The sequence below is a fragment of the Mercenaria mercenaria genome, chromosome 1, assembly GCF_021730395.1.
Source record: "Mercenaria mercenaria strain notata chromosome 1, MADL_Memer_1, whole genome shotgun sequence".
Taxonomy (NCBI): Eukaryota; Metazoa; Mollusca; class Bivalvia; order Venerida; family Veneridae; genus Mercenaria; species Mercenaria mercenaria.
This window is the reverse complement of record NC_069361.1, coordinates 55,993,393-56,008,568: the sequence shown is the minus strand read 5'-3', so window position 1 is coordinate 56,008,568 and position 15,176 is coordinate 55,993,393. Positions and strand designations below refer to the sequence as shown.

General features: G+C 35.0%; 1 protein-coding gene across 1 annotated transcript; it reads right to left on the bottom strand.

Moving 5' to 3' along the window:
* Positions 1 to 8,004: 8,004 nt before the first annotated feature.
* LOC123545559 (acetylcholine receptor subunit delta-like) lies at positions 8,005 to 14,762 on the bottom strand. Its single transcript, XM_045331889.2, has 4 exons — positions 14,364 to 14,762; positions 11,679 to 11,803; positions 10,917 to 11,045; positions 8,005 to 9,069 (listed from the first exon to the last, which is right to left on the bottom strand). Exons 1-4 carry the CDS (start codon positions 14,557 to 14,559, stop codon positions 8,293 to 8,295), a joined length of 1,227 nt encoding a protein of 408 aa, XP_045187824.2. The 5' UTR covers positions 14,560 to 14,762; the 3' UTR covers positions 8,005 to 8,292.
* Positions 14,763 to 15,176: the final 414 nt, after the last annotated feature.

Sequence of the window (15,176 nt, the reverse complement as noted above, 5' to 3'; positions counted from 1 at the left end):
ATTCCTAGGTGAAAATTTTAGTAAAATAGAATTTTTTTTTCGGGAAAGCCCGTATATAAAATAATCCTCTTAAATGTATTTCTGTTACATGAAAACAGGAATCCCGTAATATCAGAATCTAACATTATGGTTCATGTTTTTACAGAAATGTTTTATATCTATACAGAAAAAAATATTTCTACATGAATCTATATAAAACAACATGATTTATATTGAAAACGGCCTAAATGCAGAAATAATATGTGAGCTTCATTTCAGTGTAGAGCCCAAAGCAATATCAAAATCAATGCAAAATCTATGATATAGAATTATTGATTTGGGCCATGAATGACACGACTTTAGATAATGTAAGGGAGACAATCCAATTTGATGGCATTGATTTAACACAATCAATAATTAAGGGAGAGAGAATACTCCCGTTAACACCGTCAGGAGAAACGTAAAAATGTTCAAAAGGGAAAGAAACACTACAGGTAATATAGCATTTATTATATAAAAATTTGGTCTTCGCTTCAACTTCAAAGCAAAGAACACCACTGCTTCATCTGTGTTAGTTTCGACAAGTTCCCATGCGGAATTTTCTACATATTGTTCAAGTTGTACACCTCTGCTCCCCTGGTTAAGCTCGACATGAGCTTTGCTATAACTCCAGGCTGTGAACTTTAACTAACACGTTTGTGTGAGATATGGAAAATAAATGATGTCAACTGAACATGTCGATTCTAATACCTGCGAAAATAATTCAGTCAACAAAGTTATGCATTAGAAATAAACCCGCATTCATTAAAAGGCTTCCGGCGAACGTTGCGGCAAATTTGCCGCAAGCAAGTTATGCAAATGAATATGCAAATGAAGTTTGCGGTAAATGCGGCAAGCCTAATTTGCATGGTAAAAGTTTGCAGCGAATTCGCCAAAACCTTTCTGGCGAACTTCTGGCAATGTTCTGGCGAGCTTTAGTTTTGGCAAACTTTTTATGTAAATTAGTTTGCGGCGACTTTGCTGCAAACAATTATGCAAATTTGTTTGCTGCAAATTTCCTGCAAACTTTTGGCGCTAAAGTAACAGACTCTTTGTTTTTGAAGAAGAAAGGAATCTTGGTTCAGCAATATATTTTCAAGAAAAGTAAGAAAAGGCATATTTGTCTCTTAAATTAGCAAAAAAAAAATATCTGCTGATAATGATTTATCTTTTCTAAATAATTATACAGAAAGAAATACAAATGAACGAGATCAGTATGATAAGGTATCTTTTTAGTAAATATGTTTTATGCTTACATGGGTTTGAAACTTTTTAAATATTTTAAAGGTTGTGAAAGCTGATATAACTGATTTGCAAAATTTTCTTCTGTGTGCAAATGTCTTAATTATTTTGCAGATTCACTAAATTATTTATTGCAATCTTCAGGTAGCAAAAGTCTAAAATAAACAAAATCTAACCGTTAAAATTCATTCAGTTTTTTTGTATGCGTAATAATGTGAAAACATCGCAACATTTATCCACGGAATTGAACATAGTATACTTCCGTGATTTATCCATCTTTTTGTAAAGTTTTTGGTTTAGTATGGAAACAAAAATATTCCATAACGACGAAAAAGATGAAAATAAACAGACCGATTATACATTCATATATGATTTTGGAATTTTCTTCAAACATTTAATTCTCTTACATTCTGCACTGTTTTTTTTTGTGTAAATCCTATATAATTGATGTGCCCAAACATTTTCTTCCGAGCCTATCACAAAATGACAATATTAATGCTTATACTGTGGACATGCCGCTTCCGATCCCTTGGAATACCATAGATACATGGTCAAGACTAGGAAACATACTAAACCAATTCGATCATGAAAAAGCCTCTTTTGAGTGTGGGTACTATGCATCATTCATCTGTTGCCACTCTTTCATATACCAACCGCCTCGGTAGCCTAGTGGTTGAGCAAACTGCATCGTGTGCGGGAGGTCATGGGTTTGTTTCCTGACCATGTTATACCAAAGCCGCGAAAAATGGTAGAAGTAGCTTTATCGTTTGGCACTCAACATTTAGATAGATCTAGGGCTGTTCAGCCCGGTGTCAGTATAATGAGAATAGGTGGGGTATCATGTCACGTGTCTACGACGTGATATTCCAGTGAGGCAGCACTATTAAGTTGGGCATTGCGATCACTGTTATAAGTGGACACCGTCGTTAATATGACTGATTTATTGGCGCTAACCACCCCCCCCCCCACTCCCACCCCCCCCCACTCCCACCCCACCCCAAACACACACACACAATTCTATATACTTACTCTTCGCAAAGAAATTCCTTTTATTTTATGTCTTTTTTTTTCAATGTTACATATTTTCGGCAAAGTTTAAATTAGTTTTAGCCTTAGTTTGCCAAGTAAATATTTTTTTTAAGCAAAATGCGTTTATACTGAGATATATAAGTTGAAACCTTATATATCATATTTTTTAATGGAAGGGAATATAGCTCTGACGGAGGCCCAGTAGGTTAAGGCCGAATTCGGAGCTCTATGCCACGGGTGGTAAACGCGCAATCCAGTTCCAGCTAATCCCGTATATAGAATACACAGAGCCGCGCCATGAGAAAACCAACATAGTGGGTTTGCGACCAGCATGGATCCAGACCAGCCTGCGCATCCGTACAGTCTGGTCAGGATCCATGCTGTTCGCTAACAGTTTCTCAATTGCAATAGTCTTTGACAGCGAACAGCATGGATCCAGACCAGACTGCGCGGATGCGCAGACTGGTCTAGATCCATGCTGGTCGCAAACCCACTATGTTGGTTTTCTTATGGCGCGGCTCTCATAGGAAAGAGCATGGATAAATGTACGAAACATAAAAGCACAGTGTTTGTGTCCATATTTTGTTCGTATATGCTGCAATGTTGTTCCTCTAACGTTTCTGTTGCACGTCTACACACAGGTCGAAAATACACATTAACTAATCTGACAAAGACTTTATTGTGAAACACAAAAGTGTTAGCAGTATATGATGACCGGTCGCAAAATATCCGGACTTTTTGTTCTTTCTCAAAAACCGTTCAATATTTTTAAAAATTCTTTTTACTCTTTTTTCAAGTATTCTCAGCCTATGTCTACACACGTTTACTATCTTTGTGGTTTATTTCCTCTGTAAACCATGAAGTAGACCTACTGCTGAGGAACCGATTTACAGCTGAAATCAAAGCTGCCCTGGTCTCATATTTGTTTCCAGCGAGCATTTTTTCAGTTATGTAGAAGAAATAAAAGTCGAAGGGAGCAAGGTCTGGGTTGTACTAAGGTCGGACATCAATTGTCACTTGAAGGAGTTGATTAGTTCCACTGTAGATGAGGCAGTATGAGAGGGGACATTGTTATGCAAAATGACATTTTTCTGGGTTAGCCTTGGACGCAACTTTTCAGTTTTTCCTTAAGTTTATTTTCCAAAATTACTTCTGAATAGTATCTAGCAGCACAGTTTGGCATGAAATGAGCCAGTTTTAATCTATGTGAATCAGAAAAAGAAACCAATATATAAGTTTGCCAGAGGGAGACAACTTAAACTTTGGAGGTGGGGAACCAGCTCGTGACTGAGCTTTTCTATTAGGTTCAGCATAATGAACCTACATTTCATCCCCAGTGACAAAACAGTTCAAAACAAAACAAAACATTTTCATCAATGTTAAAACGCCTCAAATGTTCTTTGGCTATTGTATCCCGGCTGAATACCCTTTGCTCTTCTGTTAGCTGTCTCAGCATCCGCCTGGCTCTTACACTGTTTACACATAATCTTGCGCGTAAAATCTTATGTGCTGACACTTTACTGATCCTAACTTGCAATATCACTCTGCGATTTTTGTTGACAGAAACCTCAACATTCGCCACTATTGTAGCGCGTCCCTGGCCTAAGCTTGTCACTCACGCTTGTTCTGCCAGCCCTAAACTGCAAAACCCAACAATAAAAATTAATGTTGAACGGGATATGCAGGTTTAAGAAAGACTTTTCTGCAACCTTTGACAAATGTGGTAAGGGTTTCCACCAACTTGTTGTAAACTTGTAAAACTTTTTCATCTACTGAGGACAGCAGGAATTTTGTTACAGATCTCTGTTTCTCCAGCATAGAGTCCGTGGTAGCCCGAACACCTTGTTTAAAATGCTAAAACCTTCGTGTTTACACACTTTTCATTGAAAATGAATTTGACTACGATGTTGTTTTCGATCACACGTGAACAGGCAGGAGCATGAAAAGTCCGGATATTTTCCGACCGCCCCTCGTACTAATGATAAATTATTTATTAATAATAATTATAGTCAGTAAGGAATACAGATATGTCAGCGACAAAACGTTTATATTCGTGATTATTTAAGCGCATTTACTGACAACCATTGATTAATGTCGCATGGGACGAAGAACGAAACAAAAATGTGAAACAATCAACAAAGTACTACAAGTGATCCGAGACTATTTTATCTACTGGAACGTGTCTACTGCGAACGAAAATAGAAAAATTGTCATTCGTTCAATATCAGATTTCATATAACCGAAACTGATTAGATCAATCACGGGTGCTCAATAGGAATGGAAGCGAACCGGGTGACTATTAATAACTAAACGAGTGATCTTTAACACTTGTATATCAGCTTTAATATCATTTCATAAAATGACTTGCAATACTATTAGACTAATAAAATACTTTTGATATTTCCTATTCTGACGAAAGAAATCAATGATCAGTTATAAATGAACGACCAGAATGATAGAACAAGAAGCAGCATTATATGATAAGTCAACGATACGCTCTTTTATCATATCAAATAGTAATTGTGACTCTCCAAAAATATATACTTGATGATCTATCTTGTAAAAGAAAATACATTATGTGTAGCCGATTAACCTAGACATTCAAGAAAAGATAATATTTTTTCTTCTACAATACCACCAGTTACTGATATGTTGCTTTCAACTGTATTTTCCCATTGTTTCTTGGTCCTTATCAAAATGGAGACGCGGTGTCCTAACAGTAATGGAGACGAGTGTGGTCAGTTCGCTGTCCAAACAGCAGTGGAGATTCACGTGATCATTTGGGTGACCCATTAGCAATGGTGGCATCTGTGGTTAGTTAAATGATCTGACAGAATGGAGACGCTTGCGTTCAGTTGGACCGAACCTTCTGAGCAGGTTATCAGTACGTGCGCAAGTGTTGACAGATCACTGTCAAAATGAGTCACCAACATTCACTGGTAAACAACTGGTGAACATTTTGTTGCGATGATGTTATTATCAAAAAAAAAAGGTTATTCTGAAGAAATTATATGGTATAATCTATTGTCAATTATTCAAATATTTCATTTCTGACTTGTTAAATATTACAGTTCTGATCCGAAACGCGACAATATTTGATTTTTTTTCTACATAATGCCAGTAGTCTTGTGACAAATATTATCCGGAGCGTGAACATTTCTATATTCGAGCTAAATATTTTACCGTTGATTTAGAACGTGAAGCTCCAAGCACTCTGTTTGAGTGATATCAAGCAAATTCAGACTATACACGAAAACATTAATCATTCATGTATGCATGCCTTTTCTATAGAAAGTTACAGACTCCCAAAATAGTTCAGCTAAAGGGAAAAGATGCCCTTACCTTTTATGTTTGACAGACTTTTAAAAACCAATATGAAAACTATCTGTAATTGGATTCTCTATTTTATGCATCAAAACGATAAACAGTCATATCGTCTTGGAATAGAAAGAACCGGTATATTTCTGTATGATGTATATGGAAAAGTGTTTCATATTTTGTAGCATGTGCTGTAAGTCTGAATTAACAAATTATAATTAGTTTTTGATGCGAAGTGCTAACTTTACTGTCAATAACCGTATTCAGGGTTTATTTCACACTTGACTTCTGATGTTGCCTTGAAAATAACTTCTTAAAAAAAAAAAGAACTGTTTAAATGCTGTTTTCGTAACACTAAGGATTTGTGTGCTCAGATAGTTTTCATTTGATAGTCTATGTGGTATGAGTTTTATAATATTAGTTTTTCGTCTTATGTTTGGAGAACAAAACTCATTTCCTGATAAAATTTTCACGAACAGGTAGGGTAAGAGACTTGCGGTTGGTCTCATTATGTAGCTAAATTGTACTGGAAGTTATTATATATGTCTTGATTTTCTCTTCATTGCGTGTAGGCTGCTTGTACTACTCGGTAGTTGAAATCAGGTAGATTGAAATCAGGACCTATCATGTGTCGGTGCGACGTTAAATCCAACAAAATAAATAAATTATGAACGAAATTGCTATTGCAGGAATCAACAGTGAGGTTAAAACGGCACACTACAAATACAGTCGAACTCGCTTTATACGAACTCATGGGGACCTGGGAAATATGTTCGTATCAAACAAAATTCGTATTAACGAATGTATGGCTCCTCAGGTAATTTGTCCGAGCAAGTTCGGCAGTTTCACCGGTATATGAAAGTAGCGAACAGTTTTAAACTGATTAAGTTAAAGTTTAAAATGATAATACTCAACAAAAATCATACTTCAACACGTAAAACAGTATGAAAATTAAAATTTATGTACAAATGTATTGAGAATTTAGTATAAAGTGTTTATCACTTATATATAAACAGACATCCGGGCGGAGATACATGCACGTCAGTGCATTTTAGCAACAGTAACGTTTCACTTTACGCATGGAATTTCCAAATTTTATTTGAAGAAATTTATGACTTTTGGCTGAATTTTGCTATTTTTGAAATGGACATTTTTCACAAGTCAGAGTATGACAATTGAAGTTTTAATCCAATAATCATGCTTTACTGTGTTATTTGTCGGTAATAGAATTACAGTACCAAACAAACATCGTGGTCGCACGGTTGTTTTAAATAAAACAAATAATTACATAGCATTATATAGCGTTAATCTCTTTATTATGTATTAATCATTGATGTGATAATCATTTCGATTACATTGTATAGTTTCAAATTGTTATTCAAGCGTAAATTCGGCGAAGTGGCCGCCGACTTCTAAAATAAGTTCGTATCAAAAGATGAAAAATTATAATTTTAGCTAATTGGAACTTCCAAAATGTGTTCGTATCTGCCGATTATTCGTATGAAGCGAGTTCGCTATTACCGAAATATTTTTACAAAGAAAATAGAAGGACGCGGCCCTGGAATCCAGATTTTGTTCGTTATACTCAAAAATTCGTATCAAGCGAGTTCGTATTAAGTGGACTCGACTGTAATAAAATCTACCAATCTCTTCAAATACGAGGATTTATATACCTATGAAAAGTTATATCATCCTCGGGTTAGGCCCTCGGTCAGTATCACTTTTACAGTGTCGATTAGTTTTCATAAATATCTCACCAGAAGACAAAAACTGTTTTATTATCATTTCAACGACACCAGTCAAGAGGTGAACATTAAATATTACTTAGTTTGTTAATTAATTAAATATGGACAAAAATCCTTTTAGGGCAAAGAGAAACTTTAATTATTGAAATAACAAATTGTGGTAATCGATACCAGCTTGACAAAATGTATTCAACTTCATCTGGATGTAGTGCCAGTTGGGAAATGAATTATGGACTAATCAATCAACTAATAATCAATCAATAATTATAATTATAGGTGTATTAATGTTAATAAAAGTTTTGCTCAGACTTTGGAGTGGCCTTTGCAATTATTCAACAGACCCAATCTGTCATGTACATTGTAACCAGAGGCCGTTTCAATGGTGCTTTCTTATTCTTGCATTTTTTCTAGATCAATGGGACCTTTTTTGAAAAGGAGTATACCGTTATAAAACTTTGATGTAAAGATACTACGGACCGAGATTTTTCTGGTAGCTGTACAATCAGTTATGAAAAAAAAAATTCATTTCTGATTCTTAACGATACTTTTATGCAGACCATTCGCTTTAATTGGTGTTAAAATTGTGCAAACTATTTGAATACTGGAATGTTTAAGAAACATGTGTACACGGCGGTTTTGACGCTTTTAATCGTAACAAATCAAGTATGCAAAGTTTGAACTAGGAAAGCTTTAACAAAATGTACCAGCATTTTTTTCTGCTTGATCATTACAATATACAATATACATCACAATTCTTTTATTTCAGTAATTCTGTATCTGCAGGTTAACAACATTTAAGACTAAGATTTATCAATTTCATATCAAATACGTGCATACTATCAGGTTTACATGTGTACTAAAAAACAAAGAAACAAGTCAGAACGCATAGATCAAATATTAACGTTTATGTATGGTGAACTAAAATAATTATCCGTATCCTTCATGTATCTCCGTTTACAGCCACTGCACCAAGAATCAAAGTGCAGAGAAATGTGAATAGTAGGGAAAACCAAAAGGAAACTATGTCAATAGCATCAACAGCTTCGGTCCACGTGATGTGGTCCTCCAGATCAAGACGTTTACAAGCCTTCGGCGTCGACACTTTTGCTGGAGTTACCGACTTTTTGCACGTCTTACATGTGATGAAATGTGCTATTTTTATGACAATCATATATATTTTGGTAACAGGCTTTGTATTAGCATTCCGAGTTGCTATCCTCACCTCAGCTATGCTCAATATGACAATAAAAGTGCTCAGACTGCTCATGAGCATCAGATAGACGGAGAGTAGAGATGTCTTTTCGGAGTTTTTTGGTAGTTCGTTCGCAATGATGGTTAAAAACACAGCCAATGAGAGGAACACTGTAACTGCATAGCTGGCTCTTTCTCCCGATGACACCGGCAGGAGAAACGTAAAAATGTTCAAAAGGGAAAGAAACACTACAGGTAATATAGCATTTATAATATAAAAAATTGGTCTCCGCTTCAGCTTCAATGTAAAAAAGACTGCTGCTTCATCTGTGTTTATTTCTCTAGCAGATGTTTCGACCAGTTTCCATGCGGAATTTTCTACATATTCTTCAAGTTGTACACCTCTGCTCCCTTGGTTAAGCTCGACATGAGCTTTGCTATAACTCCAGGCCGTGAACTTTAACTCACATGTTTGTGTGTCAAATGGAAAATATGTGATGTCAACTGAACATGTCGATTCTAATACCTGCGAAATTAAATGAATAGATTTATTAATTAGAAATATGCCAGTATACTAGCAGATAGCTAGGCTTTGATCAATGCTTAGCGTCCCGTTATTTTGCTAAACCAGACAGGAAATAAAAAGCGTCGATAAAGATATCGAAGGTATTTGATATAAAGAGATCGAAGGTATTTAATACAAAGAGATAAAATACAAATAACCCAATAAATCAGGGAGGTAGTTTATATTTTCAGCTTTTTTAAAAATATGTATTGAGGATACGTGCTGGACTTTGGGCAGATTTAAATACCGAAACCAAAGTTTAGCATTTTATAGAAAATTTTAACTTTGAATTAAACATAAAGTCTAGCCCTGAGCCTGTATACTGTTATTTATAGAAGTGGTAAAATGCACGTATCTCGCAAGACGACGTGTCATAGCCTTTCGTGTGCCATTGCCGTCTGACTTCATTTGAGTGGCAGGGGCCAGTTTCGCATTTGGCCCGGGTACGTTTTTTAAATAAAATAGACATAGGTACTTTACAGGCATATATATTCAACTGGTTATTTATGATGTTTATAGAACTAAGGATTCCAGCGTACGAGTGATTATTGTGTAAAATAAATATGTGCACGTATCGATTCTCCTAGCTCCATGTAGACGGCCGGGTGTAAAACTTCACCTGAGGTAACGGAAGTCAGACGAATTGGAAACGGTCATCCATCCATCCAGCTTCAGCTCAGATTTGCGGAAAAAGTAAACGGTTATGAGACACTTTTCTTCCCACCATTATTTTCGTCTGGCCACATGCTTTAAAAATATGCATGTGTTTTAGGTCAGTCATTTGCAGATAATACGGTACAGGCCGCGCAAGGTGTGCATTTTGGGTCATTTTTGTCTCAACATTTAGTGTCCTGAAACCTGCGTTTTACTCGTTTTTATCACGGAAGCAACAGAATCGGCAGGCTGAAAATGTCACATAATGAAGTGCTATGTCTATGCAAGGCATTTGCTCAAAAATTGCCTTGAATTTATCAAAATTGGATTTTTAATGATTTTTTTCGCACTGGTATCAGCGCAGAGTTGCGGAATTTTCAAATTTACTGTCCCTTGCCCCCATGGAATTGTAAACACAGCAGCAGCAGGTAAATATATCATTTTTATGCAGTTCAATACAAAATATATTGTGGTCTGAGAGTCTTCTTGTTTGTAAAAAATATTAGTTAGTACTTTTTGAATGAAAGAATACATACTATTACCATTTCTCAACTAATTTTTGGACCCCCGATAATTTAGTTTAGTATATGAAAAAATCTTAAATGGTTAAATGGGTATTTCTGTTTCATAACATTTTGAGAAATGTTTAACAGTCCCAAACCCTAGGCGCCTGGGGACGCTAACGGCTTGCGCAGGACTCGTGTGACCAAGGCCTGGCAAATCCACACCTTGCAGATCAAGGCACTGTTATAATAACTTTATTTACTTCAGAAATCGTGAAATAAGGTTTCGACATTGGCATCGTTTCAAGTAAAGACAACGTTGGTCGAATTGAATGTATCTATAACAGCTGAAGAAAGAAGAAAGTTCGATGTTCCAACAGAAAAAAGAACCTTATATTCGAGTCTTTCCTTATGCATTGAAAAAAAAGGATAAATACTCGTCAGTGTCCCGATTTTGTTCAACTCATATATTAAATTCAAAATGAAAAGGCACTCCTGTAAAATTCTCAGTGTGTTTGTTGTCAGTATACATTTATTTACGTCGAGATTTTAATAGAGTGCGTCCTTTTATATTGGTGGTAAAATAAACTGAAACATATAATATACATGTTGCATTAGTTACTAGTTTGTCCACTATTCATTTGTGTTTACCTGATATGGATTCCACTCGACAGTTCCAGCACTTGTTACATATGCGTTTAGATACGAGGCACCTAGGCCGGTAAAAGATTTAAATGTGTTTCTCAAGGAAATGTCTGGCTTCCATATATCGTCTTGAGGCTGAAAGAAAAACTTAAAATGATACTCAGACAGAACGGATAGACATCGTTCAAACTTTTCAAGAAACAATATAATGGATGTACCAGGAATGGGTATGTAATTGTCCCACACAAGTTTTTAGTCACAACGACACAATGTCGGTCATATTGCGATTCGTCGGCTTTTAATGGATGTGGACCCTAGGGTCTCTCCGAGAATAAAATGAGACATAGGCGCATAAGAGGTTCTCCTAAAGTCTATGTAAAATGTTTAAGGTAACAACCTTAGATGTGAGAAAATAAAATCAAATCGAGTTGTTAGTTAATTTCTTTATTGTCCGTACTTTGACAAAGCTCTTCACAATACATTGCATGTATCCAGTAGACATAAATTGACCATTATATGTTCATATATAATGAGCCGTGCCATGAGAAAACCAACATAGTGGCTTTGCGACCAGCATGGATCCAGATCAGCCTGTGCATCAGGATCCATGCTGTTTGCTAACAGTTTCTCTAATCCCAATAGGCTTTAAAAGTGGACAGCATGGATCCTGACCAGACTGCGCGGATGCGCAGGCTGGTCTGGATCCATGCTGGTCGCAAAGCCACTATGTTGGTTTTCTCACGGCACGGCTCATATTATCTTACTTACAATGAAAAGTTCATTGATGTTGTTATAAGCAGAGGGCGTCCATGTTAAATACTGATCTGTCCAGCTACAGCTAAGAAATCCGGAGGTCTTTAAACTCTCGTCTTGTTCATCAAACTCAATCACCGCTATGAAAATAAACATCAAACATAGAGTCATACACGATCAAATGTTCCTTTCCCTATTGTAATCAAACTTGTTTCTGCTCTAAAACATATTATAATAAGCATGCAACACATTTCCCAAGCACTTCCATTTATACTAGCCCAAAGACACCAGAACAGAAAGAAAATGCCATCAATGCTGACATTGCACACACGCCATACCACACTCATTAAATGAAGTACTTAAGTCCTCATGACTTCAGTGGCAAATGCTAATTTTCCAGAGCTTTATTTTTTTCTATCTGTATTTGTGTCGATTTGTGTTTTATCCGTGAAGTGTACTCTAACTTAAATAGTTAATGTCTGCGTTCTGTGTGAAACTGTAATCTATCTTAGGAAGAGTACAGTTTAAAGATCCGTTTCTTTCCCTACTAATGAATATTATAGATATACGAGTTAGCTATTTCTCGTCATATATTTAGAATATATCAAAAGTATTCAATTTGTCAACTGACCACTATACTTAATATATACAAATATACAATTGTGTTTCGTTTAATTATATATATATATATATATACTTTCTCTATATCTTTCTGTTAACTATATTATGTATCACAGATACAGCAGCATTATTATGTTCTTTTTGAAGTCAATAATGTTAGCAATAAGTTATATCAAACTGCTTATTTCCTAACATATGCCTTCAGTCGTAGAAGGCAATATAGCTATATTTTGAGAACTTCTTTATAAGACGAGCATTTTGAGAATCCGTCAGTATATTTAACTTATTTATTGAAGCATTTACATAGAATTTACTTGCCAACAGAAATTTGGTGAATTTTAGATTTTTGTTTCGGGGGAAATCCTATTTATTCTGATACACCAAATTCAGAACGGTTAACTTTGGAAAATAAAACAGCATTGCTTCGTTCGTTGATCATAACACTAACAGTTTATGTCAGATCCTGAATAAATGCGCTAACAAATTTCAACTACTGTAATGTATTATTGATGTAATACTTAAAACAAAACAGCTAACCTCTAGATGTATTGCAACAGTTTTGTCAAGTTTAGTTTGCAAGTGGCATAGGCCAATGCAATTTAGTGGAAATTGCATTTTTATTCAATGTTGCATGAACATTCGTCTTATCACGTAAATGAATTATACCCATATCATGATCACAGGTAATTCTCCAGTGAAAAGTTCCATTTTATTCAATGAATGAACACGTACATGAATAAATCATCATCACGGGTAGTTCTTCGGTGAAAATGTTATTTCATTCAATGAATATTCATCTGATCGCATACATGAAAAACCCATATCATAATCATGTGTAGTTTTTCGGTGAAAAGTGTTATTTCATTCAATGAATATTCATCTGATCATGCACATGGAAAAACTCCATATCATAATCATGGGAAGTTTTCTGTGAATAGTGCCACTTTATTCAAGAATATATCTGATCCCATACATGAGTAAACTCATATCATGATCACGTATAGATCTTAGGGTAAAAAGAACGATGTACATGAATAAAACCCATATCATGATAATGGGTAGTTTTTCGATGAAAAGTGCGATTTCATTTAATGAATATTCATCTGATCGCATACATGAATAAAACCCATATCATAATCATGTGTAGTTTTTCGGTGAAAAGTGCGATTTCAATCAATGAATATTCATCTGTAAATTCCCTATCATGACCAAAGTAGCCCTTCAGTGAAAAGTAAGTAAGAACCTTCTATATTATTATTTATATCTTAATAAAAATATAGCTGTATGTTTGACCCGAGTCAACTTTACACCTTTAATATTCAAACTTAAAGTACAGTTTATAAATATAGCTCAAAATGTATGCAGGATATATAAAATATACAGGCAGGATCGAAAAATTATTAATTGTTTTTAATAACTAGAATTATACATTACACGCACAGGTTATAAAAACAATAAAAATATAAAATTTGTTAGAAAAAAAAGACTTGGTATACTTGAATATTCAACCTAAATAAGATTCCATCAGTAAGAGCTAACTTATAGGCTTTGATCTGCTGGAACTCTATGTTATATGTTTTCAAGAAAGTATATATTCTGAGACGTGAAGTTTTACTGGATGGAAGTTGTGCACAGGCAGATTTGACAAGTGTTCTTGCATTTGAGAAAGTGGCATTTTTGGTTACAAAACATTTGTCGTAATAGAATGTGAGTGGTCGGCGTATTTCAACAATAACGGAGATGCACCCATGGGCTTTGTACTGAATGTAGTCTTTTTTAAGACACTCTACATAGAACAGTCGAACAAAATTATTATCTTTATGATGCAATGTGGTATTTTTTTGAAACGAGACAATAACTAAATTAAAATAACTATGCATTTAAAAAACACAACACCACTTGCTTCATGAAAAATATACTCGTCTCTCAAAAGATCAAAAAAAAAAAAAAAAATTGTGAGGAAAAAAGCCTTAAAATTCCGCTAGCTCGCTCCATCTTTTTTTTTTTTTTTTTTTTTTTTTTTAAAGTTTTCCGAATGACTTTAAACTAATTTTGTATGAACTTACCACATATACTTACAGTTTAAGTAGAAGTCCACACTGACATCAACTGCTTGCGATTGGTCTGTCAGTGGTCGAACTTTCTTGTTGTATCCCTCAGTTGTAAACAGGTAAGTCAACAATGAATTTACGTTTTTCCCACTTTGACAAAAAATGTTCGTCGGAAAGAGCGCGGATAAAAGTACAAAACGAAGAAGCACAGCGTTAGTATCCATATTTGTTACGTAAATGCTGGAATAACGTTCCTGTGGCGTTTCAGCTGCACGCAAACTTGCAATCCGAATAATGCATGCACTTTAGAATGAATTTCCTATAATACCAGCAAGTGTTAGCTGTATAATTATCATAAATTATTAAAATGATAATCATAGTTAAGAAGGAAAAAAAAAGATATGTCCCCGACTAATGATTGATTGAACAGTGGTAGCATGAGACGGAAAACAAAAGAAATTGATTGCTTTAACGATCAACAAAGTATTCTAGTGATCCGAGACTATTTTATCTAATGGAATGTGTCGACCGCAAAGGTAAACGAGAACTAGGTTTTGTTCAGTATCAGATTTCAAATGACCGAAAAGAGATTAAGTTGGCGGTGTTCAAAAGGAATGAAATGGAGCTGGGTGGCTAGTAATTACTAAACGAGTGACCTTTCATACTTGTATATTAACTTAAAAATCATTTCATAAAACGACTTGCAGTGTATTAGACTAATAAAATATTTTTATTGCTTCATGACAACAGAAATCAATGTTAGGTCAATATCGTGCTATTTTATCATATCAAACATTAATTATTACTCTCCAAAAATATATCTGATACTCTATCTTGTTTA